The 26640-nt window shown below is 35.3% G+C and overlaps 4 protein-coding genes across 4 annotated transcripts; all 4 read right to left on the bottom strand.

Moving 5' to 3' along the window:
• Positions 1–2519: 2519 nt before the first annotated feature.
• Positions 2520–6900, bottom strand: LOC132609832 (uncharacterized). Its single transcript, XM_060323994.1, has 4 exons — positions 6251–6900; positions 4490–5783; positions 3397–4317; positions 2520–3309 (listed from the first exon to the last, which is right to left on the bottom strand). The coding sequence occupies exons 2-4, from the start codon at positions 5771–5773 to the stop codon at positions 2683–2685; spliced, it is 2832 nt and encodes a 943-aa protein (XP_060179977.1). The 5' UTR covers positions 5774–5783; positions 6251–6900; the 3' UTR covers positions 2520–2682.
• Positions 6901–11242: 4342 nt separating this feature from the next.
• Positions 11243–12573, bottom strand: LOC132608732 (auxin-responsive protein SAUR36-like). The gene has a single exon (XM_060322467.1). The coding sequence runs from the start codon at positions 12180–12182 to the stop codon at positions 11676–11678; it is 507 nt and encodes a 168-aa protein (XP_060178450.1). The 5' UTR covers positions 12183–12573; the 3' UTR covers positions 11243–11675.
• A 2610-nt stretch (positions 12574–15183) lies between these two features.
• On the bottom strand, positions 15184–24209 carry LOC132612306 (auxin-responsive protein SAUR36-like). The gene is made up of 3 exons (XM_060326602.1): positions 24159–24209; positions 23094–23271; positions 15184–15966 (listed from the first exon to the last, which is right to left on the bottom strand). The coding sequence occupies exons 1-3, from the start codon at positions 24207–24209 to the stop codon at positions 15635–15637; spliced, it is 561 nt and encodes a 186-aa protein (XP_060182585.1). The 3' UTR covers positions 15184–15634.
• Positions 24210–24302: 93 nt separating this feature from the next.
• Positions 24303–26394, bottom strand: LOC132609831 (auxin-responsive protein SAUR36-like). Its single transcript, XM_060323993.1, has one exon. It carries the CDS (start codon positions 25608–25610, stop codon positions 25101–25103), a length of 510 nt encoding a protein of 169 aa, XP_060179976.1. The 5' UTR covers positions 25611–26394; the 3' UTR covers positions 24303–25100.
• Between the last annotated feature and the right edge of the window lie 246 nt (positions 26395–26640).

The following is a 26640-nucleotide window of genomic DNA, read 5'->3' as shown; positions in this document are numbered from 1 at the left end:
AAAATATTTAAATATTATTTAGCCTTAAAATTCAAATGTTTAGATTTTAGGTTCTAAGCTATTTTATCATTGTCATTAATTTTTATTATTTTTCTTTATTTTTTTTATCAATTACAGAATTTTAATCATCTATATATAGTTGAACTTTATATAATAATCTAAATATGTGAAACTATACTTTATATTTTCTCTTAAAGAATCTTGAAAGAAAAAGATGAAGAAAACTCTTTATGTTGATATATAAAATTTAAACGTAGTTTTCTTTTGTTTATTTATTCTATTAAGTATCTATCTAACTCTTCATAGTTTTTAGGGAAAAGGGTCAAAAATATCCCTCTACTTTAAGAAAAGGGCTAAAAATATCCTCCGAACTTATTTTGGGTTAAAAATACCCTTTCCATTAACAAAACCGTCCAATGCCCCAAAAGAACCCAAAATTTTGACCCGTCCTGAATTGTACCCGACCCAAATAAAATAAAACCCCTTAGCTTCCAAACACGACTCAACCTTCATCAACATCAGAGAGGGAGAGAGAACACTGTAGAGAGAGAAAAGTGGCGGTTCCATCTTTCTACTAGGGTTCTGCCGATTTGCTCTATTACAACACCATAAAGGTATGATTCTTTAACTACCCACCTTCTATTAAGTGTATTTCTCTTCATTTGCTGTAAGTTTTTGAAGTTTTGATGAGGTAGGGTTTTTTCTAAATGGGTTCCTAAGTTATTGTTTGATTAATGGTTTCTAATTTTTGTTAATTTTCCAGTAGGAGTTATTCGATTTATTTGTCTTCAATCAATTACGGGAAATGTTTGAAACAGTAGCTAACTTTGAGAGTCTAGACTTGGAAGATTTTGCTGGCACAGTGAGTGGACATTTTATATTCTTCCTAGAACAATGAGATTTTCACTTCTGTATGTTGTCCATGCTTTTCTTTCTTCTTTTTTGTAAACCACTTATGGTATTAGGCACACAATTAACACATAGATGCTTTAATAACTTTATATGTTTAGTTGTTATCTTATATTTGGATTATCTTTTAATTAATCTTTTTTTTTTGTTTATTCGTTTATATCGATTTCAGATTATTTAAGTTGGTTTTGGTTGATTTGGTATTTCACCATGGTGGTGTATGGATAAGAGAACCTTTAGCAGGGGCACTAGTTTTACGAATAGACAATGTAATTTCGGCATTAAAGCTACCCCGCAACTCTGCAAAATGTCGCAAAATAGTTGTTCGTCGCAAAGGATGTGCAATTGTGGTTTGGTTGCAAAAATTTGACATCCACCACTCCTGCTAATCCGGGAATAAGATTTTTCAGATGTCCTCATCCAGATGTATGTCCATTTAAAAGTTTTTTTTTCCAGTTTCGGTGAACTGATTTTATATCGATTAATCAATTAATCTCTTTTTATGTTTTTATATTGTTGCTAATCTAATTTTGATTGTTGTCGACAACATTCCTCATGTGGATATTGGGAATGGGAAGACCAAGCTTTTCCGGAGAAAGCTTACATACGAAATTTAGAGGAGTTGTTGAAAGACGTCAAGATTGAACGGCACGTTTTGAAGATTGAAATGGTCAATTTGAAGCGTGAAAGTGACAATTTGAAGAATGAAAGGGATTTTTTTGTCGGAAGTGGTTGCTACCTTGGAGGCTACTAATGAGTTGGAAACGAACAAAGCTAGGACATTTGAGGAGAAGTATTCTAAGGTGAAATTCAACCTTATGATTTCATGGGCTGATTTTGTTGGGATTTTGGTCGCATTGATGACAAAGTGAATTTCGAGATGTAGTGTTAGTTGTTAGTTTTTTTATGAAGCTAATATGTATGTGTAGTAGTTGAGAAGAACCGATGGTAGTTGTTTTCTCTTGTTTTTATCTTGGAGGTGTAGTGAATGTAGTAATTTGGATGTAATGTTTGTAAGGTCCTTGTTTGTAATGTATGGATGTGGAACCTACAAAGGTCTATTTGTTTCATCTTTCCGGACAAAGGTTACTGATAAAGTGCCATTTCAATGCTATACATGAACACTAACGAATATTTTATCATTCATGAACACTAATGAATATTTTATCATTCATGAACACTAATGAGTATCTAAGAGAATTACACGTGATTAAGAGATTTTTTTTAGCTTACCAATGGCCTAAGTCCTATACTACACTATGAACCTCTTCTCGTTTTTTTGCTATAGCTGATCAAATAATAGTGTTTGTAGTAATGAACAAACCAATTCCAAATTCCAGCTAAGTTCACCTGATAACCAATTTCTCTAATGACTCAACTGTAGTAATACATAAACAAGAAGAACAAGAACAGTTTGTGACAAAGCTGCCTCATCAATATCACATTAGCTTGAGCTTCTCACACACATCAATATCACATTAGCTTGACAATGTGCTGATCACCAACTGAACCAAAATAAGACACTAAACCAAAACAAATCAGTAGTATACTTGAACCAGATCAACAACCAACTGAACCAAAATAGAAGGAAAAAGCATTATACTAACAACTTCATATATTAATTGGGCAGCAAATCTAAAAGTTTGTTCATTACATGAGGGATGTCATGTTATAACCCCAAAAAGATGCAACAAAAAGTGATAAAAGGACATCCCATTGCCACAATCAACTACTGAACCATGATCGCTAAGTTTGTGCCATCAACAACACTAATTACATCAATGAAAGTTTTAAAGTTTTCACAAAAATACACCAAGTTTCAGTTGGTACATAACTCCTTCGCTGTTGTGCCTTCCCATTACCCTTCCTTGCCTTAATTTTCTCCACTCTCATCTGCTCTGTCTGTCTTCCAATAAGAGATATATTACCATTCGATGAGAGACATTTTGGTGCATACAACTCACTTGGTTTGCTTAAACCTCTAGCATCACCAATGAAGCTGATTTGTCTTGATCCAGTTAGTATGGGTTGCTTCTGTCTTTGTTGGAGTCTAGACTTCAACTCTGACACACCTCTTGGCCTCAAAGGTAGATCTTCTTCAAGTTCAAGTCCAGGATATTCAAAATCATGATCGCTAGGGGATGGATCAAATATGGACTGACTAGGTTGTGGAGCTGACAAGGGCAAGTCATCCACTGTTGCAATATCAAGGAATATAAGAGGTCCTTCATCCACAACTTCTTCATCGACTAGTCTCATTTGCATGTTCATTGGTTGCTTGTCCTTGCTTGGCCACTTCATTGGTTGTTTGTTCTTGCTTGGTCTCTTCATTGGCTTCTTGTCCTTCTTACCCTTCAACTGGCCACTCTTAGAAGTGCCTTCACCATTCATTTTGTCCAACTGATAAAAGAAGAAGAAAATTAAAGTGCTAAAAAAATCATATCACATTATAAAACAATTGACTACTAATTTAAATAGAAAGATTACCTTTCCACAACCCCTAGCATTATGTCCAATAAGTCCACAAGTTGAACATGTCATAACTCTTCCTTTCCTTAGTGCAACCCACCCAGTTTGCCTCTTAAGTGCTTCATCTTTGTCTTTTTTTCTTTTCTCTCTAGGTCTGCCAGCCATGTTTACCAAAGGTGGTGGTTCCATTGCTTCTGCTGGATCTATTTTCCAGAACTTTGGTCCTGGAACTGGTTGTAACTTGTGATGATAAGTCAAGAGATATGCTTCTTTTGAGTACCACCAGTGGATCTCTTTCAAGGGATCAAGCTTCTTGTAATGAAGTGCCTTGATTGCATGGGGACATGGGATTCCAGTGAGGTCCCACACCCTGCAAGTGCACTTCTTAATAGACAAATTGACAATGTGCTTGTCATTCCCTTCACTCACCTCAAACCCATAATCTCCATTGAAATGTAAAGTACACCTAGTAGCAATCTTCTGAAATTCATTGTACATTTGTATAGATTCTGGACTCCATTCAGTAGCCCAAGCCAACACCTCTTCTTCATTGTTTCTCACCATCTCCATCACCTTTATTCTTATTTCCTCATGCATCCCAATGATAGCTTTGTGTCTAGGTACCAATATCCAGGAGTTGAATGATTCAACCAAGTTGTTTTCCACTTTCTGATTCTTGCAAACTGTGTCAAAGAAAGTTCTACACCAAGTTTCTATTGGGTAGTCCAACAAGTGGTCTTTGGCTTCTTCTGAAAAATCACCCAATGTCTTCAGATGACCATCCAACTCCTCTCTATAGGTGCTCCATGCACACCACCAAAGAACCTTAGTCATTTCTTTGGTTTTCTTCCCTTTCTTTCTCCAATTAGCTTCTATGTGTTTCACACAAAACCTATGCAAAGCAGCAGGTAGAGCTTGTTGGACTGCCTCAATTAGTCCCTGATTAAGAATCACAATTAAAAAAAATTAAGCCATATATAAACTTAAAACAGTGAACTGAAACAGTGCGCTGTTCAGCCAAAACAGTGAATTGAAGCATGTCACTTCTAAGCAAAACAGTCACTGTTTAAGTCATTAATATGAAGAAAAAAAAAGTAAAATAAATATTTACCTTTTGCATGTCTGAGACTAATGTGATCCCTTCTCCATTGTTGAAGTTTAGAGACTTCCCAAGCAATTCCAAGAACCAAAGCCAAGTAGCTTTGGTTTCTTTGTCCACAACAGCCCAAGCAATGGGATAAAAGTGGTTCATTGAGTCTTGAGCAACATCAGTTAATATTTGACCTTTGGCTTTACCTTTCAAAAAGGTCCCATCCAAGCCAATAAAGGGTCTCAGTCCTGCTCTAAACCCCTTCTTCAGAGCATCAAAACAAATGTACATCCTCAAAAATCTTCGTTTGCCTTCTGCAAGTGCAGCTTTTGAAACCTTGAGGATGATATCACTTCCTGGATTACTCTCCTTCAAAGCATTTACATATCCAACAAGCTTTTTATAATCATCAACGAAACTACCTTCCAAATCTTCCAAAATCATTCTTTTGGCTCTCTTAGCCTTACCAAAGGAAGCATTAATGTTAAAAGCTGTTTTAAGATCAGCTCTCATATCTTTAATCTTATATTTGGGGTTACCTTGTACCTTTTCCTTGAAGTAGTATGCAATTGTATTTGCCTTAACACTATGGTTTTCAAAGGAAGGTTCACACTTATGTTCTCCTTTTAGTGTTTTCACACTAACACCAGCAACATTTTTTTCACCAGAAATTAGACACACAAAGTTGCATTCTTTTTTACAGGTATACCTAACCCTTAATGGATCACTTTTTTTCAAAGTAAAATTATAACCATGGCACAATGCATATAAGCTCATGTATCTCCTAGCTTCATCTATACCTTTGAATGTCATAAATTTGTGTAAGTCCTTATAATTAGACAACTTTGCATTGATTGTTCTATTTCTTTCTTTTGCAAAAGCCTCCATCTGTGCACTATCATAATCAGATTCATCGGCCCCATCATTACTACCATTATCAGTACCATGAGAGCTACAGTCTGTAGCTGCATCATTAACCTTTATGTTCTCAACATCAACAGACAATTCATTATCCTCAACAGCAAATAGGTTTATCACATCAAACTCACCATTAACAAAAGACAATAATGTCCTAATCCCATCATCACCTTCTATTTCATAATATTTTCCAGAAGGGATAGACACAATCAGTTGTTGAACACCCACAAACCCTAAACTATTTTTGTATTCATTAACGATATCTATATAAGATAAGAGATCAGGATCATAACCTTCCCATTTGTGAACATTCTTCATAGAATATAGCAGTTTTGGATCTCTTATCCATACACCACCATGGTGAAATACCAAATCAACCAAAACCATCTTAAATAATCTGAAATCGATATAAACGAATAAACAAAAAAAAAAGATTAATTAAAAGATAATCCAAATATAAGATAACAACTAAACATATAAAGTTATTAAAGCATCTATGTGTTAATTGTGTGCCTAATACCATAAGTGGTTTACAAAAAAGAAGAAAGAAAAGCATGGACAACATACAGAAGTGAAAATCTCATTGTTCTAGGAAGAATATAAAATGTCCACTCACTGTGCCAACAAAATCTTCCAAGTCTAGACTCTCAAAGTTAGCTACTGTTTCAAACATTTCCCGTAATTGATTGAAGACAAATAAATCGAATAACTCCTACTGGGAAATTAACAAAAATTAGAAACCATTAATCAAACAATAACTTAGGAACCCATTTAGAAAAAACCCTACCTCATCAAAACTTCAAAAACTTACAGCAAATGAAGAGAAATACACTTAATAGAAGGTGGGTAGTTAAAGAATCATACCTTTATGGTGTTGTAATAGAGCAAATCGGCGGAACCCTAGTAGAAAGATGGAACCGCCACTTTTCTCTCTCTACAGTGTTCTCTCTCCCTCTCTGATGTTGATGAAGGTTTGAGTCGTGTTTGGAAGCTAAGGGGTTTTATTTTATTTGGGTCGGGTACAATTCAGGTCGGGTCAAAAATTTGGGTTCTTTTGGGGCATTGGACGGCTTTGTTAACAGAAGGGCATAGGTGAAAAGTTTCGTAATGGAAAGGGTATTTTTAACCCAAAATAAGTTCGGATGATATTTTTAGCCCTTTTCTTAAAGTAGAGGGATATTTTTGACCCTTTTCCCTAGTTTTTAAGAGTTTCATTTTAATGTTTTTTTTTTAAATGCATCAACTACAATGTCCATCACAAAAATAATAAAGAAAAATAGGAAAAGACATATAAACAGAATTTTTTGAACAATTTTTGTGTTATGTTTTTCCTTTTGTTCCTTTTTTTCTGGCGTTATGTTTTTCCTTTTTTTTCTTTCTTTCTTGCTTTCTTTTCCCTTTATGTTAAGAACACATATTACCTTCTCTATCTGCTCTCACAAGAAAATCACATTCTTTTTAACATGCACTTGGCTCTAAAGCTACTCTTTTTTTGTCCTTAAATCATCATATATATTAAAAATTTATAAAATGTAAAAAGAATTAATTATTTTTGTGTATAAAGATTCCTATGAATTCAACACACGAAATCGCTAAAAAGGGAAGAGAATTCAAAGTACAACAAAATATTCAAGTTTTAATTTCATGGAAAATCCTATTTTGGACAATTGAGAAGATTTATCATTTCATAATTCCTTTTCATTGAAAATATGGAGAATTTTTGGTAAAGTAATTCTAAAATAATAAACTAATTCTAAAATAACATCTTCACTTACTATTGTTGATATATTTTCTAACCTTATAGCAGTTAATAGCTAACTAACAAAAATATGCTTATACTATCTACAAAAATACATGATATAAGAATGGGAACAAAATTGCACCAATAACTTTAGTGCCCGAAAAAATCTAGTTTCGATTCAAGAAAGTTCATACATTTTGAGATCAAAATAGAAAATCATATCAGTCCATCAAAAACAAAATATCAATAACTTACGAAACAAAATAGAGTAATATTACATCAACATATAACCTCATTAATCACCTAATTTCAGTTTGCAAAAAATCACAATCATGTACCAAATGTAACAATATGTTATTATAAAAAATAAAAAAAAATAAAAAATAAAAAAGGAAAAGAAAACAAAAACAAAACATTCAAAGAAACTAATCAACTGGCATCTAAAGAAATGACAAACATGATTGGTAGCAAGTAGTTTCACGATTAAATCTGTTACTTACACATGGTGGATAAATAATTTCTGAAGAGAACTTGTGAGTTACATATATATTTGCTTCTGTAACTATTGGGATAATTGATAATGAATGTCTTAAAAATAGGTAATTAATAGGTAATCAAAGGTTAAAAAGGTGAAACTTTAAAGTCTTATGTTATTTAAGAGTAACAATTGTCTTGAATTCGATGATAAGATCGTGGGTGCACTACTGTGAAAAAGATGACTTTTTAGTTCTTTTAACATATCACATAAATGAGGAAAAAATACAGAAAATACCAAAAAAAAGGAGAAAAAAGATAAATAGTTTTCTAGGCTTGTTACATTACTTTGTCTATGCTTAGTTTTATTATATATATAGATTTGGTATTCAAGTAGTATCTTATTCTTCATTTCTACTGTTGCTTCATTTGTTTTGTCTATCTAGCTTTTTTGCTGTCATTATCCTTTCAATCCTACTTTGATTACTCCTGCTTTAATTACTTCTTTTGAGTGGATGGTCTATCGGAAACAGTGTCTCTACCTTGGTGAATTGTGATGGGAATAGAGAAAGTATTTCACAGGTTCCCTCTGAGATACTATGTGAATGTTTAAATCAGACTAGTTTATGATCATTGTGATAATAACCCCTCCCCCACCCAACTAGAAAGGAAAAAAAAGGCTCTAATATGAACTGCGCACAAATGTTTGACAGCTCGAAGTGGATTTGTTAGTTTCTGATTCTGATTGAGAAAGGCTTGAAGTTCTATGTTTTTCATTTTTCTAGCTGTCACATAGCATGCTGCATAGAAAAAGTGAGTAAAGTTTCATATGTTTTTAATCTTGGCATTGGTATATAGCATACGGCAAAGGGCCAAATATACCTTAGTACTATTGGAAAAGGGCCAAATATATCCCTTGTTATATGGGTCTAAATATACTCTTACCGTTATACTTTGAGCATAAATATACCCCTTCACCGTTAAAGTTGTTCACCTTGGACATCCTATCCTACGTGGCAATGATATTTGATGAGATGGAAGCCAAGTGGCATTGCCACCTCTTCACCCCTAACCCATTTTATTTCTCCATCTTCCACCACTAAAATTTCCACCCCTCCACCACCATTTCCACCATTATTGCCATATAGTTAGAGCTCTAGAATATTTTTCTATCCATTCTGGCTAATAGAAAACTATAACAAGATGGTGATACTGATGCCTTGATGTTTGTTGCAAACCTATACTACAACAAATTGGAATAAGCACATAGATAACAATAGTTAAACCTTCTTGATCTCACAGAACCCCTAACAGCTTTCGAGAAAGATAAACTTACCACCTCTGTCAGAACTATGATAAATAATCAAGGCAACTTAGTGAAAATTGCATTGTTGTAATAAAGGATGACCATAATCAACATATTTGTCCCAGAGTGGCTTGTACTTCTCGTTACCAATCTTCAGCCAGGGTTTTGAGTTGCCATTAAAGTGCAGCACAGCTCCCTTTTCTATCAATTTGGAATCGACATTCCTATAACCAAAACCTAAGACATGCCATGAAGTATTAAAGCCTCTGTCAGTCCATCGAAGGTCAGAGTGATGGAAATTTTAGTGGTAGAAGATGGGAGGAATAAAATGGGTTAGGGGTGATGAGGTGGAAATGCCGCGTGACATCCACCTCATCAAATATCATTGCCACGTAGGATAGGATGTCCAAGGTGGACAACTTTAACGATGGAGGGGTATATTTGTGCCCAAAGTATAACGATAAGGGTATATTTGGACCCAAAGTATAACGAGGGGGTATATTTGGCCCTTTTCCATAGTACATGGGTATATTTGGCCCTTTTCCGTATAGCATATCGGGTGCACTCGAGGTGTGGCCTAGTGATAGAAGAATTTGGTGAAAATCATGGGAGATCAACGTTCAAATTACAGTGGAGATCTAGAAATGCTAGTGATTTATTCCCATTTACCTAATCTTTGGTGGACAGAGTTTTTCGGTTTGTGTTGGTGAGGTGTAGCAGGTACCCAACAAAATAATTGAGGTACACGCAAGTTGACTCTAACATCCCCGTTATTAAAAAAAAAGAAGATATAGCATACTTGTGGTTAGTAAAACAACCAAAAACCTTGTATGCCATGATATCTCGTGATCAAGTAATTGATAGTTTAAAGTGGATTCTTTGTCTCTGATCCATAATGAAAAGGCAAGCAAAGCTTTTTATTTTTTGTCCCTTCTCCGTCATATAGCATAGTGGTGGAAAATAAAATATTCCCAGAAAGATAAATAATGCAATAGCATGTATAACCATATTATAAAGTAATTGACAGCTTAAATTTATTTGCTTGTTTCTGATTCAGTTTTTCTTCCTATTGTCAGAGAGCATACTGGTGGTGAATAAAACAACTATGTGATAAGTGTATCAGAATTGTCTCATAATCAGGTAAATTGACAGCTTAACGTGGATTTGTTTGTTTCTGATTAGGATAGAAAAAGTGAAACAATGTTTTTTTGTAATTCATTTTTGTCAGTCATGTAGCATACTAGTGGAAGTGGTGAATAAAAACAATAGAATTACCAGAAGTAAAATAGTTTATAAAAATCATATATGCCCATCTTATTTTATGATTAAGTAATTGACAGCTTAAAGTGGATGTCTTTATTACTGAAAAGGATAGCAAAACTTTTATTTTTTTTCCATTCTTCTCTTTGTCATATAGCATACTTATGGTTAATGAAAACAAGCATATGATAGAGTAACTCAAAGAAAAATAGTACAATACCCCGCCGCTATGCGTGTGGGTTTGTGGTCAATGAAGTGGTAAAAACCGTGAAAGAGCAAGGTTTAAATCTCAGCATAGAAAAAAGAAATCGAAAGGAAATTTTACCCTACCAAGCAACATAGACATAAACTTGTAAACGTAAAAAGGTAGAGATAGTTGTCTAGGTCTTATTGTGAAAGAAAAAAGTCACCCCCCTTAGTTGACGGGGTGCTTCCTCTATCATTGTTGGGGAGCTTTTGGCGAGGAGATCTTCGGATAAGTTGCTAAAACAAATGGGATGAGGAATTGATTCATTTAGATAATCACGAAGAAACACTAAGTGTTTTTTACGTGCTTAAGCTTTGGTAAGTAGAATTATTGGATACTTATATTGGTAAGAGATGATTTATTCAGTGAAATAATCGAGGTGGCATGCGATCCGGAGGCCGCCAATTATTATAACAAAAAAAAGGAAAAAGAAGAACTATGCAATACAATGTATGACCATATTATCTTGATTAAAAACAATGTATGGCCATAATTGACAGCTTAAAGTTGATTTACCTGTTTCTGAGTCTGATTAAGAAAATGGAATAAAGTTTTGTATGTTACCGTTAGTCCCATTGTCATATAGCATAATGGTGATGAATAAAATAACCATATATCGAATCATTTCTAGTATTTTTCTTCTTTCTATAATATCAATCTCATTATCTTTTACGAGCTTTCAGAAAACATAAACCTAAATCATTTAGTTGGAGGCCACATATTCACAATAACCATAAATTTATTGAGTAATTTCTTTGATGCCATGCTTCCTAGGATGTATATAGAATGTAGCAAGTGCAACAAATTCACTATCTTTATCTTGAATTACGTATATAACTAAAAAATCTCTAAATAAACATAAATAGGGTCAAAGTCCGACATGATCAATAGTGAAAGTCAATCTAGTAAGTAGTAAGTGCAAACACATTCATTACTTTCTTCATAGACACGCAAGTTAAAAAGAATGTAATTCCAAATCTGATATTCACCTCTGGTCACAATTCACCGTACTTATGAGTTATGACTCCAGCTCGCTCCACGACAAATTCCACCGTCAACGTGGTGGCGATTCCTGTTCATTACTTTTTTCGACACACATAAGTTAAAACTGTACTTTTAAATATTAGATTCGTTAGCTTCTGATCACAACTTACCATTATTTATGCCTACCGTTGGTGGTGATTCTTGTTCATTAATTTTTCCTACCAACATAACTTAAGAAAATATACTTTTAAATTTTAGGTTCGCCTCTGATCACAATTCACCAGTATTTACGCCTCCACCTCCTCCTTTCGGCACTACTTCCACCACCCCCCGTGGCGGCAATTATTGATTGAACGTGCTCGAATTCGGATGTCCTACAAGGGATTTGGATGCCACCCGAGTGATTGAACCCATAAACAATTTCAGCCTCTCTCAACAAATTAGCAAACAAAGGATGATTAAAATAAGTCACGGGCACTAAAACTCTACATGCATCATCCTGTTTTTCACCAACATACACAGCCAAATGACCCTTTGATATTTGGTTCTGATTCATAAAATCCGACCCCACCGGGATATAGCCCGAACCAGGTCTTCTAAAGTTGACACCTTTAACACAATGCTTCAACAAATTTCCCAAATTACAAAGCTTTGAAATTGCTTTGGTTGCACAATTGGAGGATCCCAAACGTTTGTAGCTGATTTTTGCCTTTCTTCTCCTATGAATGAACTTGAAAACTCTCACCAATCTCCTTCCAAGCCTAAATCCTCTCATTATCCTCATTTTTTTGTTAACCGAGTCTGAAAATAATCTATCAGTCAATGATGTGTTCGTTGCCAAGATAGATATTTTTTTACCGCCACACAATCAGAATTGACGCTTTCTGACTCTCTATGAGAATCTTCATATGAAATCAAAAGTGCCAAATTTTCTTTGACGAAATATATGAGAACTTATGCTTTCTACACTCTCTGGGAAGATTTTCGCCTCGAGGTCATAAGTATCAAATTTTCTTTGGTTGAAGTAGGGGAATTCTTGAAAATGGCTATTTAACAAAGGATTTCAAGAACTTGTAACTGAAATTGCTTATGTGAAATCGGTGGTTTTTTGTTCTTATTATGATAACGTGTAAGTTGAAATGCAGTTTATAATACTGCTAAAAGAGTACTGTTTGCGTTTTTTTGGACCGTTTGCTTCTTGTAGAGTAGTAATGGAGATGATAAAGGAGTAATGAATTAAGATGAAGCAAAGAGCCAAAGACTAACTATAAATAGGACAATAAGGACAGCAAGTATATAGAGAATCTATACAAAAGACTGATTAGTTTTGAACTGATACGTAATTAACATTGTCACGATAAAATTGAGAGATAGTTCGAACAGAAGAAGAATGAGAATGTTTTCTTGTGGATCACAATGTATAAGATGTGAAGTATTGTGACAAGTCAAATAAATACATAGCATTTCTTTGTTTCTGGTTCAGAGTGAAAATGAGAATTTTTCTTCTTCTTCATTCTGCTGTCATATAGCATACGGGTGGTTAATAATACGGTCTTTACAAAAAAAATAAAAAATACAAGCATATGGTAGGTAGGGTAACTAAAAGAAAATTAATGTGGCGATCATAGGTGTGGTCTAGAGGCTAATGAAATGGTAAAAGTCGTGAAAAAACAAGGTTTAAATCGTAGCATAGATAAAGCACTCAGTGAGTATTTTTCACGTGCCTAAGCCTTGGTGGATAGAATATCGAAAACCTATATTGACAGGAGATGATTTACTCAGTAAATTAATCGAGGTGGCATGTTTTATTAAAAAGGAAAAAAAAAATATAACTATGCAATACAATGTATGACTGTGTGAATCCACTAGGTAGGTGCCTAGAGCGAGTTTTTTTATTAATAAACAAAAACAAACCTCAAAGAGAAGAGTACAAGTAAGGGGGGTTAGGCCTTGCCTTACTAATTCTAATGAGGTAACGAATCTACTAATCGACAAGCATGAAGAAAAATAAGAACTAGAGAAAACTAGGTATTCTATGATCATCTCAGAGTTTATAATACACTCTATGATAATATTACCAATGATGATGCTTAAGTAATGTAAAAATATAAAATCCAAGAATAAAGTCGAGTTATCAATCTCAAACTTCATTTTATATATGTATGAACTAAAAAAGATAGTCTGCCTGTCTAAAGAAAACTGAAGTATTTTAATCTTATCTTCTCTGTCCAACTTGTACAACAACACTTGATAGTTCATCACTTCTTCTTGAATTTATTGGATCTTGTTGATGTTGTTGACACTGTCATATGATTTTGCTTTGCTAGTTGCATCGGTAGGTGTCCTGAAACAAATTTCTCAGTAATCTTACCATGCTAACTATGTCGCCTTCCACGTGTCTTCTTTTTGCTTTTGTTGCTTCCACTTCTTTGTTGCCTAGGTGAGAGAGCCCTATCATTGGACACCTTATCAAAGCATATGTCCAGCATAGCATCCTCATCCTCGTCATCTCCATCAAAAATGTTATCACCCAAGTCAATATCATAAGTTGTAGTTGGACTAAGTCCTGAAACTACAGCTCCTGGCTCATGGCTCTTCGCCAATATTCCCATATCTTTTGTAGGACATAATTTAGAAGAATGACTTGTCAATGTCATAGATGAATTTGCCTTACTTGAAGGAACAAATATGGGTGCGTGAGAACTTAACTTACTCCTTGGAGGAGAAGTGACATATTATGAAGTAATGGACAGCTTAAAGTTGATTTGCTTGTTTCTGAGTCAGATTAAGAAAATCGAATAGTTTTATATGTTACCATTCTCCCATTGGCATATAGAACAATGGTGGTGAATTAAATAACCATATATCTAATATTTTCTAGTATTTTTCTTCTTTCTTTAATATATCAATATGTATTTCATTACATGAGCTTTCAGAAAACATAAACCTAAATCTAAATAGTTGGTAAAATGGCATCTTCTTGAGAAATATATTCCCAGATTAATTTTTTGTGGCTTCACCAGAAAACTGAGATCACATATTCACAATATTGATAAATTTATTTAGTAATTTCTTTGATGCAATGCTTCCTATGATACATATACAGAATAAAGCAGATGTAAACATATTCACTATCTTTATCTTGAATTACATATATATAACTGAAAAATCTTTATTAAATTTGAATTCATTACCACATCATTCTTTGAACATTCTACACCCATTGACTTAGAATCTTCTCGCACGATGACATTGAAGAAGTGTACGTTTAGTTTTAGAAAAAAAATATTATTTGATGATCTTGGAGCACCGAGCACCGCCTGTGCAACATTTGTTAGAGAAGTCAACATAATGGCTGATATTTGAACTATGGTTATACTAAGAAAGCTATTAGTATGTTATCCTACTACGTTTTATTTTCGTCGTATGTACATGACTATTATGTTAATGACTCTTCAAATCAATCTTAACATTTATCCTAAAGATATTTCATTTCCACCCGCAATGCATTTATGAAAATATCATTCAATGAAAGAAATGAAAGAAAAAACAGAAACACAGGAGATTGATTTTTCAATGACAGCAATAAGCGTTGCATTTGAGAACATAAGAGTTCCAATAGATTCTCTGTACATATATATCTTCCACATCCCCAAGAACCCAAGATTTGACATCACTATCAAAACTTTTTTTTTCTTCATGAAAGGACAAATACAATAACTAAATTAGAACCCCCCCCCCCCCCCCCCCCCAAAAAAAAAAAAAGCACACACACTATCCCCCCGCATCATTTTACTGAGTGGGTTAAAAACGACTAACGAACTGATCACTAAATAAACATAAATAGGTACAGATTCTGACATGATCAATAGTGAAAGACAAATCTAGTAAGTAGTAAATGCAAGAACATTCATTACTTTCTTCATAGACATGTAAGTTAAAAAGAACGTACTTCAAAATTTCAGATTCACCTCTGATCACAACTCATCCGTACTTATGACTCCAGCTCGCTTATCACGACAACTTCTACCGTCACCGTGGCGGCAGTTCTTGTCCATTACTTTCTTCAACACACATAAGTTAAAATATATACTTTTTAAACTTAGATTCGCCTCTGATCACAACTTACCAGTACTTATGACTACTGTTGGCAGCGATTCTTGTTCATTAATTTCTTCTACAAACACAACATAAGAAAATATACTTTTAAATTTTATATTCGCCTCTGATCACAACTCACCAGTACTTATGCTGCCACCTCCGCCTTTCGGCACAACTTCCACCGTCCCCTGTGGCGGCGATTCTTGATTGAACGTGCTCGAATTCGGATATCCGACAAGGGATTTGGATCCCACGCCAGTGATTGAACCCATAAACCATTTCAGCCTCTCTCAGCAAATCAGCAAACAAAGGGTGATTAAAGTAAATCATAGGCACAAAAACTTTACATGCATCATCCTTCTTTTCACCAACATACACAGCCAACTGTCCTTTTGGTATTTGGTTCTGATCCATAAAATCCGACCCAACCCGAATATAACACGAACCGATTCTTCTAAAGTTGACACCTTTAACCAGGGGCGGACCCACATTGAGCAAAGTGGGTGCTCGAGCACCCATTGACCGCGTCTCGAGCTATATATATTTATATATAAAACTCAACAAAACACCTGTATAAAATGCTTAAGCACCCATTGAACAAACATACCCCTTGGTCCGTTGGTTGAAAAGCGAATGTCAAAGCGTCTGCGTGCGTGACATTTGGGGTTCGATCCAGGCTTAGTGCATTTTCTTTTTTAAACTATGCTGGTTCATAATTTCCTTATTGAGTTAGTATTTCTAATTAAGTTTTCACTGCTTGCTAATTCTAGAAAGAGAAGGTTTGCCTTCTCTCTAGAAAAAAAACTACCGTTTCTAACCTTTACAATGGCAATAGATTCACCCACGCGCCTCCCAGTGTAATAATCTTGCTACTTTCCAGTGTGATAGGTGTACCTTATAATTACCTTACACCATTGATAGCAACTTTTCTCTCTCCGTACTAAACACAACAGTTGAAACCACTGCGCGTTCACCCATGCGCCTCCGTATGGCAACTCCGACGGCCGGAATTCCGGAGCGTATTGAGCAGCCAAAGGACCCAACAACAGAGGCGACCTCTTCTACACACCCAATTCTGAAAAACAACAGCTATAAAGGGGCAATCGAAGGAACCCATAAACAATTTATCCCTATTAATAATTACCCAGTGAAGGCAAGGCAAACAACCCACAACGGCACACCGGCGGCAATCTTTGATGCTGATAACTACTACGGGGTGATGACGGAACAGTGCAAATGGACTCTGGTGGGTAAATACACGTATGGCAGACCTCAAATCGACCTAATTCGGAGCAAATTTCGTGAGCAGATTCCTCTAAAAGGTGAGGTTCGCATAGGTGTTTACGATTATAGACATATTTTCTTAGATTTTGATAATGAAGCTGATCTCAACGACGTTTACTTTAGAAGATTTATTTCTACTAATGACTCTTTGATGAGAATGTTTAAATGGTCTCCGGATTTTGACCCAAATGAGGAAACCTCTTTAGCCCCAATTTGGGTTCTGCTTCCGGGTTTGAAATATCATTTGTATCAATGGAATTATCTGAGTCAAATACTCGAGCAAGTAGGGATTCCTATAAAAGGGGACATTGCAACAAATACTAGAACCAGACCAAATCTTGCTAAAGTAAGGGTAGAGGTTGACCTGGAGAAACCTCTTCCAAATTCAGTTTTCATTGGGATAGAAAAGAAAGTAGCTGGATTGAAAGGTTACTATCAAAAAATTGAATACGAAGGTGTTCCGGCTTTTTGTCGAACTTGTAGATTACAGGGTCATGATCAATCCAAGTGCAAAGTGGAAGCTAGGAGAAAAACAAATAAACAGGAGGGTAAACAGGAGGCTACTGTCGAAGTACAAAATAACAAGAATCAAGAGGAAAAAATTGAAACACAACATCATGAAAGGGAAAGGGAAGGGGATAAGAACAGGCACAATGAGAAACACAACAATGTACCAAGTGGTTCCAACATGGGGAAAAAGAAGCAAGATGAGGATGGGTTCATAGAAGTCACTAAGAGAAAGAGCAAGAAAGTTTTTGATAAGCCCACAAACCCAGTTAATACAACGAAAGGTATTGACACCAAAGATGCTCAGAACTATTCTGGCAATCAAAATCAAGGTCAACAGGTGGTAGATACAAGAAATCAGGTTAATAAGCTATTAGTAGCTGAACAAAGCAAGCAGAAAGAGCAAGAAAAGGCACCAGAAAAACCTCTTATTTTAACAGGAAGCATAGAGGAAAAATTAAATTTGGAAAGTGTTGGAGCTAAAGGGCAGAAGAAGAAGCAAAGAAAGAAAAGGAAGAAAGTAAATGCTGCTAGATTCCTCAAGAATATGCTATGAGTTAAACAGAAACCAAAGCAAGCTTATGCTAAGGAAAATCTGGATAGAACAGAGCATTATAAGAACAATAACTCTTTAGATAGCATGGAGGTTAATAAAGGAGAAATTGGAGATGATTTCTTAGACAGCCAGGGAAGTAGCTCTAAAGGAGAACATAAAGGGCATATGTCTCCTATTACTGCGGATATTGAATGTTTGCAACAAAAAGGAGGCAGACTGGAGATAGATTTGGGATATGTCAAGTTCATTCCACTTGAAGATAGACATGGCCCGGATATAGAACATAATTCAGATCAGGAATTATGTTATGACACCAGCGAGGAACAAATAGCACGAATTTCATCAGATGAGGAGGTGCCAGACAGTTTTGAGAATATTACTGCAGCAGAAGAGGAGCAAATCCTGGACAGCTTGGTTGAAGTATTTGCTCCAAGTCCAAGAGACATCAATGACCCTATCACACAGGAAAGAGAACAAGTCATAAATCAGCAAGGCTTATCACCAAGAGGTAGCAAAAACAGGAAAGGTAAAAACAGTAGAAAAGGAAACAAAGCTGAACAAGCTGAAAAAATGGCTACCCCCTCTAAAATTTCTTTATGATTAAGCTCATAATATGGAATATTAGGGGGATAACCTCTCAAGGTGCTTTCGATAGACTTACTAAATTAGTTAAACTTCACAGAATTGATTTTATTGCTTTGCATGAACCTTTTTTACAAAGTAATAAAATTGAAAAATTTAGGAGAAAGCTTGGATTTGATCATGCTATCTCCAATTCTCATAGTAAAGTTTGGATTTTTGGAAAGCTAACATCATTTGTTCAGTACTGTCCAAAAGTAGACAACAAGTTACTTTGCAGGTTCAGCTACATGGAAATGCAGACATGTCTTGGATAACAATTGTATATGCTAGATCCAAAGCAAATAAAAGGAGACACATGTGGCAGAAATTAAGAGAGCTAAATTATATCATAAATGGCCCATGGATCATTGGAGGGGACTTTAACTCCATAATGGAAGCAGAAGAAAAGAAAGGGGGTGTTCCATTTAGATTAAGCAATTGTCTTAACTTTATTAATTGTATGGAAGACTGTGGAATGACTGATGCAGGTTTTACAGGTAATATCCACACTTGGTGCAATGGAAGAGGAGGAACTGAAAGGATACATATGAGACTTGATAGACTTGTGCACAATGAAGAATGGTCTACCAAATTTCAAAACATTCATGTGGAGCATCTATCAAAAACTGGATCAGACCACAATCTATTACTGGTCGACTGTACAGAGGACAACCAACAGGTAATCAAGTATTTTAAGTTCCTTAATTTCTGGACAGAGCAAGAGGACTTTCTTCCATTGGTTAAAACTGTTTGGGACATTGAAGTTTATGGTAATCCTATGTGGAGGTTACAACAAAAGCTTAAGTTTTTAGCCAAGGAACTACGTAAATGGTCTAGACATAGCATTGGAGATGTTTTTGAGAAAGTTAAGGAGCTGGAAAAACAAGTTTCAGAAGCTGAAACAGCTTATTTGAACTCAGACTCTGATATTGATAGAATGTTTCTCAATAAATCTAAGGCTGAATATATAAAATGGTTGAAAATGGAAGACTCTATCATCAGGCAAAAGGCTAGAATAAAATGGGCTGAAGATGGAGACTCCAATACTAAGTACTTTCATAGTACTATCAGGGCTAGAAGAAGGAGAGCCCAGATTTTTAAAATCAAAGATCAACAGGGCCATTGGGTAGAAGGTTATACTGACATTTCTAAAGCTGCCACTGATTACTTCAGTGAGATGTTCTCTGAAAACCAGAGGGATTTAAATCTGGACTTTGTTAAAGACTGTGACAACTTGATTAGTCAAGAGGACAATACTCTATTGACCAAAATTCCAACAGCTGAGGAAATCAAAATGGCAATAGATTCTATGGATCCTAATAGTTGTGCAGGACCAGATGGATTCAATGGTTTCTTTTTCCAACACTGCTGGGAAATCATCAGAAGAGAGGTATTATCCTTTGTTCTTTCCTTTTTTCATGGAGCTGAACTCACTAAGTTTTATACTCACTCTTGTTTAGCTCTTATCCCTAAGGTCACTTCTCCTGATTGTTTCTCAAAGCTTAGACCTATCAGTTTAAGCAATTTTTCTAACAAAATTCTATCAAAAATTCTTGCTTTGAGAATCAACACTATTTTGCCTAAGATTATTTCAGAAAATCAAACTGGTTTTGTTAAAGGAAGACTGATTACCGAAAACATTCTCTTGACACAAGAGATTATTCATGGTATGAGATCCAAATCTAATGATTGCAATGTTGTTATCAAGCTTGAGATGTCTAAAGCCTATGATAAATTATCTTGGAATTTCCTTACTTCTATTCTTAGGAAGATGGGATTTGATGATTTCTTTATTAACATGGTTTATAGACTAATTTCTAATAACTGGTATTCTGTGATTATTAATGGCATTAGATTTGGTTTCTTCAAATCCTCTCGGGGATTAAAACAAGGAGACCCTTTGTCCCCAGCTCTTTTTATTATTGCAGCTGAAACTCTTACCAGAGCCTTGAATTATCTTCACCATAATGAAAGGTTCGCTAGTTTCTCAATGCATAAAAAAGGCCCTCAAATTAATCACCTGAGCTATGCTGATGATCTTGTTCTATTCACATCTGCTGATAGAATCTCTATTAAGCTTATTATGAAACAGTTGAAGTTGTATCAAAGAGCTTCAGGACAGGAAATTAATAAGGATAAGACTTGCTTTCTAACTCATAGTAAGACTGAGAGGATCTATAACAGAAGGATAAGAAGGTGGACTGGTTACAAACAGGCTGCTTTCCCCTTCACTTATTTAGGATGTCCTATATACTGTGGAAGAAAAAGAATCTCTTATTTCTCTGATATCTCCAAAAAGATTATCAATAAGATTGCAGGTTGGCAAGGTAGATTCTTATCACTTGGAGGTAAGGCTGTGATTATTAAACATATTTTACAATCTCAAACTCTGCATATATTTGCTGCACTGATGCCACCAGTAACAGTTTTATATGAGATTGAAATGCAGTTTGCTAACTTCTTTTGGGGTGAACATGAGCTTTCCTGTTAAAGAAGGAGGCCTGGGCTTCAAAAGTTTGCTGGACATCTGTCATACTTTCACTGCTAAAAGATGGTGGAGACTAAGAACTGAGCCTTCTCTGTGGGCACAATTTTTAAAAGCCAAATATTGTCAAAGAAGCAATCTCAATTCCAAAATGATAGCTTCAAAAGACTCTGCTGCTTGGAAGGACCTGCTTCACATTAGGGATAAAATGGAGATCAATATCAACTGGAGAATTAATTCTGGTAAAATTTTATTCTGGTGGGATAACTGGACTTTTAGAGGGTCCCTTTATCAAATGATTAATCCAACTCCCAAACCTAGAAATGTAATGGTTAAACACTTTTTACATAATCAGCAATGGGAGTTGGAAGAAAATGATCCTTTTATTCCAAGGAACATCCTGGAAATGATCAAAAATATCCCTATTGGCAATGAAAAGGAGGATGATAAAGCAATATGGAATTTGAATAGCAATGGAACATTTAGTTGTTCAACTGCGTATGAAATTGTTAGGAATAAAAATGTGGCCCCTCCTATTTATAAGTACATTTGGACTAAAGAGATTCCTTTTAAGATTTCATTTTTCATGTGGAAACTTTTAAAGAAAAATCTTCCTCTAGATGCTTACTTATCAAGATTTGACATTAACAAGGGCCCCAGTTGTTGTTGTTGCAGGGTAGCATGCATGGAAACAGGTGACCATGTCTTCGCTGCAAGTGAACTGGCCAAAAAAACATGGCAGAATATAACGAGACCTCTGGGATTTACAGTCACTGCAAATTCAGTCCAAGCCATTCTTTGGAAGTGGGGGAGACAAAAACCAAGGAGCTTAGTCCATAAATTCTTGCTACTTATCACTCCAGTGATAGTATGTTGGGAAATTTGGAAAGCAAGGTGTAAACAAAAATTTGAAAACAAAAAGACCACAGTCTCTAATATATGTTTCAAATCTCTTTTTCAGATCAAGGTGGGCATTGGGAAGAAATTCAAGTACATTGATTACACATGGAACTGGAACAAGGTCTGTCTTATGGCAGAGAATTTCAAGGCAGTAATCACAAGTAAAATGATCAAGTGGATTAAACCAACAGGCAACAAGTGGAAACTCAACACAGATGGAAGTTATCTGAAGAATCAGAGAAAGCTGGAGCTGGTGGTATTGTTAGAAACAGAATTGGGAACATGATCATGGCTTTCTCATATCCATCCTAATTCTACACTAACAATTATAGCGAAGCTCAAGCAGCTCTGATAGGAATCTCTTGGTGTGTTAATCAACAGTTTGAGGCATTAGAAGTGAAACTGGACTCATTATTAGTGGTTCAAATGCTAAATGGTACACTTAAACCCCCATGGAGGATTCAAGGTATCATCGATGAAATAAGGGCAAAGATGACAGGCAGAAACATCTCAGTTCAACACTGCTACAGAGAAGGGAACGAGGTTGCGGATGCTCTAGCCAAATACGCTGCACAAGTACAGGCCCCAAGAATTTTTTTGATTGAAGGAGACCTACCTATGGAGGCTAGAGGTCCTTTAAGAATGAACAAACTTGATCTCCCATCCTTCAGGAGACAAGTGAAGAAAAACTCCGGCTGGTTCTTCGAACCTCCGTGAGCAAACCTTCTGTAAATGCATTAACTTCTTATAGTTTCAATGCATCTTTATATAGTTTGCTAAGACTGTGACTGATAGAAGTTTGTAGCTTGCTAAAAGGATAGTGTAACCTACTGTTCTAAAAATCAAGGAGGTCAGGTACTAAAGCCCCCCTCCAAGCCAGTGTACTTTTTTGCGGAAAATAATAGACAAGGTGGTTTTTGGAAAAAAAAAAGTCTTCACTGCTTTGTTTCTCAATTTTTTTGGCAGATACTTCTTTTTATGTTTACCACCTGGCTTTCCTTTTCTTTTCTTACTACTTATTTTTTTTTTTAAAGAAATGTTTTCCTTTTTAATTAGTTTGTTTAATCACGGTGAAAAGGAGAGAGAATTATCACTTGTATTAATGTTCTCTAGTCTTCCCTTCAGTATCTTAACTTGAACACAATAGTTTTTCTTTTCCTGCCGCTTTACCTTTTTTGACGACCATTGTTTGTCGTTAAAGGCGAGCACCCACGACCTTAAAATCCTGGATCCGCCACTGCCTTTAACACCACGCTTCAACAAATTTCCCAAATTACAGAGCTTTGAAATTGCTTTGGTTGAACAATTGGAGGATCCCAAACGTTTGTAGCTGATTTTTCCCTTTCTTCTCCTATAAATGAACAACTTGAAATCTCTCACCAATCTCCTTCCAAGCCTAAATCCTCTCACTTTCCTCAACTATTTTTTTTGTGAACCAAGTCAAAAAATAAACTATCAGTCAATGCCATGTTTTTTGCCAAGATAGATATTTTTTTTTTTACCGTTACACTATCAGAACTGACGCTTTCTGACTCTCTACGAGGATCTTCACACGAAATTGAAAGTGCCAAATTTCTCTTTGATGAAATATACGAGAACTGACGCTTTCTGACTCTCTAGGAAGATTATCGCCTCGAGATCATAAGTAACAATTTTTTCTTTGGTTGCAACAGGGAAATTCTTGAAAAAATGGCTATTTAAAAAAGGATTTCAAGAACTTGTAACTGACACTGCTATTAGGTGAAAGAGATGATCTTTGGTCTTATTCTGAAACCGAAGCTGGAATGGAGTTTATAATATTGCTAAAAGAGTACTGTTTGCTTTTTTTTGGACCGTTTGGCTTCTTGTAGAGTAATGTTGGTGATGATAAAGGAGTTTAAAGTTGATTTGCTTGTTTCTGAGTCAGATTAAGAAATCGAAAATTTTTATATGTTACCATTCTTCCCATTGGCATATAGAACAATGGTGGTGAATTAAATAACCATATATCAAATATTTTCTTGTATTTTTCTTCTTTCTTTAATATATCAATCTCTATTTTATTCTATTGAGTTTTCAGGAAACATAAACCTAAATCTAAATAGTTGGTAAATGGTCTCTTCTGGAGAAATATATCCCCAGACCAATTTTTTGTGGCATCATCATAAAACTGAGATCACATATTCACAATAGTGATAAATTTATTGAGTAATTTCTTTAATACAATGCTTCCTATGATATATATATATATATATATATATATAAAGCAAATGTGAACGCATTCACTATCTTTATCTTGAATTACGTATATAATTAAAAAATCTTACATTAAAGTTGAATTCATTACCACACTGAAGAATTGAACATTCTACACCCATTGACTTAGAATCTTCTCGCACGACGACCTTGAAGAAGTGCACGTATAGTTTTAGAAAAAAATATTATTTGATGATCTTGGAGGACTACCTATGCAACACATGTTAGAGAAGTCAATATAAGGCTGATATTTTAACTATGGTCCTAATAAGAAAGCTATTAATATCTTATCCTACTACGACTCTTCAAATCAATATGTAATATTTATCCTAAGATATTCCATTTCCAATCGCAATGCATTTATGGAAATACCATTCAATGAAAAGAAAGAAACTTGCAGTGATGAGTTGCTGAAATTATCAAAAAATAAATAAATAAATAAATAAATAAAAAGAAAGAAACTAGAAAAACACAAGAGACGTAATGATTTTTTGATGACCGTAATAAACTCACATTTGAAGAATTTGAGAGTATCAACAAATACTATGTACAAATATATTCTCCACATCCCCAATAACCCAAGATTTGACATCAATGTCAAAACCTCTTTTTTCCTTCATGATAGGACGAATACATTAACTAATTAGATCTTACTACAGCCCGGAATCCTTTTTCTGAGTGAGACCAAAGAAACTGACAAATTGATCACTAAATAAACATAAATATGTACAAATTCCGACATGATCAATAGTCAAAGACGAATCTAACTAGTGAAAGTGAGCACATTCATTACTTTCTTCATACACGCAAGGTAAAGTGAAAAAAAAGTACTCCATATTATATTTTTAAATCTTAGATTCGCTCCGGATCACAACTCACCAATCTTCTGCCTCCAACTCCGCCTCCCACGACAAATTGCACTGTCACGTGGCGCGATTCTTGATCATCACTTTTTCCTACACACGTAAGTGAAAAGATGTGCTTTCAAATCTTAGATTCGCCCCTATCACAATTCACCAGTATTTATGCCTCCAGCTCCGCCTCCAGCGGCAACTCCCACTGCCACCCGTGGCGGCGATTCTTGATTGAACGTGCTCGAATTCGGATATCCGACAAGGGATTTGGATCCCACCCGAGTGATTAAACCCATAAACCATTTCAGCCTCTCTCAGCAAATCAGCAAACAAAGGGTGATTAAAGTAAATCACAGGCACTAAAATTCTACATGCATCATCCTGTTTTTTACCAACATACACAGCCAAATGACCTTTTGGTATTTGGTTCTGATCCATAAAATCCGATCCGACCCGGATATAACCCGAACCGGGCCTTCTAAAGTTGACACCTTTAACCCCATGCTTCAACAAATTTCCCAAATTACAAAGCTTTGAAATTGCTTTTGTTGCACAATTTGAGGATCCCAGACGTTTGTAGCTGATTTTTCCCTTTCTTCTCCTATGAATGAACAACTTGAAAACTCTCACCAATCTCCTTCCAAGCCTAAATCCTCTCATTTTCCTCATTTTTTTCGTTAACCGAGTCGGAAAATAATCTACCAGTCAATGACGTTTTCGTTGCCAAGAGAGGTATTTTTTCCTTACCGTCTCGTTATGAGAACTCACTCTTTCTGACTCTCTATGAAAATCTTCTCCCAAGATCAGAAGTATCAAATATTTCTTTGATGGAAACACGAAAACTGACGCTTTCTAACTCTCTGTGAAGATCTTCGCCCGTTGGCACCCTCGGGTTATGAGAATTGACGCTTTCTAACTCTCTATGAAGATCTTCGTCCAAGATCAAAAGTATTTTTCTTTGCCACCGTCTAGTTACGAGAATTGACACTTTCTAACTCTCTATGAAGATTTTTCGCCCGAGATCAAAAGTATGAATATTTTTCGTTGTCTGAAATATGGGGAATTGTTGAAACTGGCTATTTCACAGAGGATGTCAAGAACTTGTAACTGACATAGCTACTAGGTGAAAGAGGTGGATGTTTGGTCTTATTCTGAAAACGTGAAGATGAAATGGAGTTTATAATATTGCTAAAGAGTACTGTTTTTTTGTTTTTTTGGACCGTTTGGCTTCTTGTAGAATAGTAATGGTGGTGATAAAGGAGTAATTAATGTGACAAAAAAGGACTGCAAGTATATAGAGAATTTATATATTAGACTCTTGATTGGTTTTGAACTGAGACGTAACTATTATTGTTACGATAAAAATGAGAGATAGTTCAAACAAAAGAAGAATGAAGTTTTCTTGTTGTAGATGACAATGTATGAGATGTGGAGTATTGTGGCAAGTGAAACATGGTGGAAGTTTATATATGTAAGAATATATAGTATTGGTTGAGTGTGTGTTGGGGGGGTGGGGGGGGAGGGGTCTGAGTCCGTGAGGGTAGGAGGTGGGGTAGCTGGGAGAGGTAGTGGTTGGCACAAACAAGGTGAGACTTGACCAAAAATGTAAGACTGAGAGTTTTTATATTACTTATAAAGATAAAGACCAATAAATATGTGAAATAATCTTATCTTGTGTGGACGCTTCAAAACTATTTTC

The sequence above is a fragment of the Lycium barbarum genome, chromosome 9 (genome assembly GCF_019175385.1).
Source record: "Lycium barbarum isolate Lr01 chromosome 9, ASM1917538v2, whole genome shotgun sequence".
Taxonomy (NCBI): Eukaryota; Viridiplantae; Streptophyta; class Magnoliopsida; order Solanales; family Solanaceae; genus Lycium; species Lycium barbarum.
Note: the sequence above shows the minus strand (reverse complement) of the source record. Positions and strands in the feature narration are given on the sequence as shown.

What these genes read in the sequence shown, in the direction of transcription:
- LOC132609832 (XM_060323994.1), bottom strand. Translation starts at nt 5,773, where the DNA reads ATGGTTTTGGTTGATTTGGTATTTCACCATGGTGGTGTATGGATAAGA. An exon ending in TAGTCTCAGACATGCAAAAG is followed by an intron (nt 4,318 to 4,489) that starts GTAAATATTTAT and finishes ATTCTTAATCAG; the next exon opens with GGACTAATTGAGGCAGTCCA. An exon ending in ATGCTAGGGGTTGTGGAAAG is followed by an intron (nt 3,310 to 3,396) that starts GTAATCTTTCTA and finishes TTCTTTTATCAG; the next exon opens with TTGGACAAAATGAATGGTGA.
- LOC132609831 (XM_060323993.1), bottom strand. Translation starts at nt 25,610, where the DNA reads ATGAGGAAAATGAGAGGATTTAGGCTTGGAAGGAGATTGGTGAGAGTT.
- LOC132608732 (XM_060322467.1), bottom strand. Translation starts at nt 12,182, where the DNA reads ATGAGGATAATGAGAGGATTTAGGCTTGGAAGGAGATTGGTGAGAGTT.
- LOC132612306 (XM_060326602.1), bottom strand. Translation starts at nt 24,209, where the DNA reads ATGGGTGTAGAATGTTCAATTCTTCAGTGTGGTAATGAATTCAACTTT. An exon ending in GTAATGAATTCAACTTTAAT is followed by an intron (nt 23,272 to 24,158) that starts GTAAGATTTTTT and finishes CAAAAAAAATAG; the next exon opens with TTGAGGAAAGTGAGAGGATT. An exon ending in GTTGAAGCGTGGTGTTAAAG is followed by an intron (nt 15,967 to 23,093) that starts GCAGTGGCGGAT and finishes CCCTGGTTAAAG; the next exon opens with GTGTCAACTTTAGAAGAATC.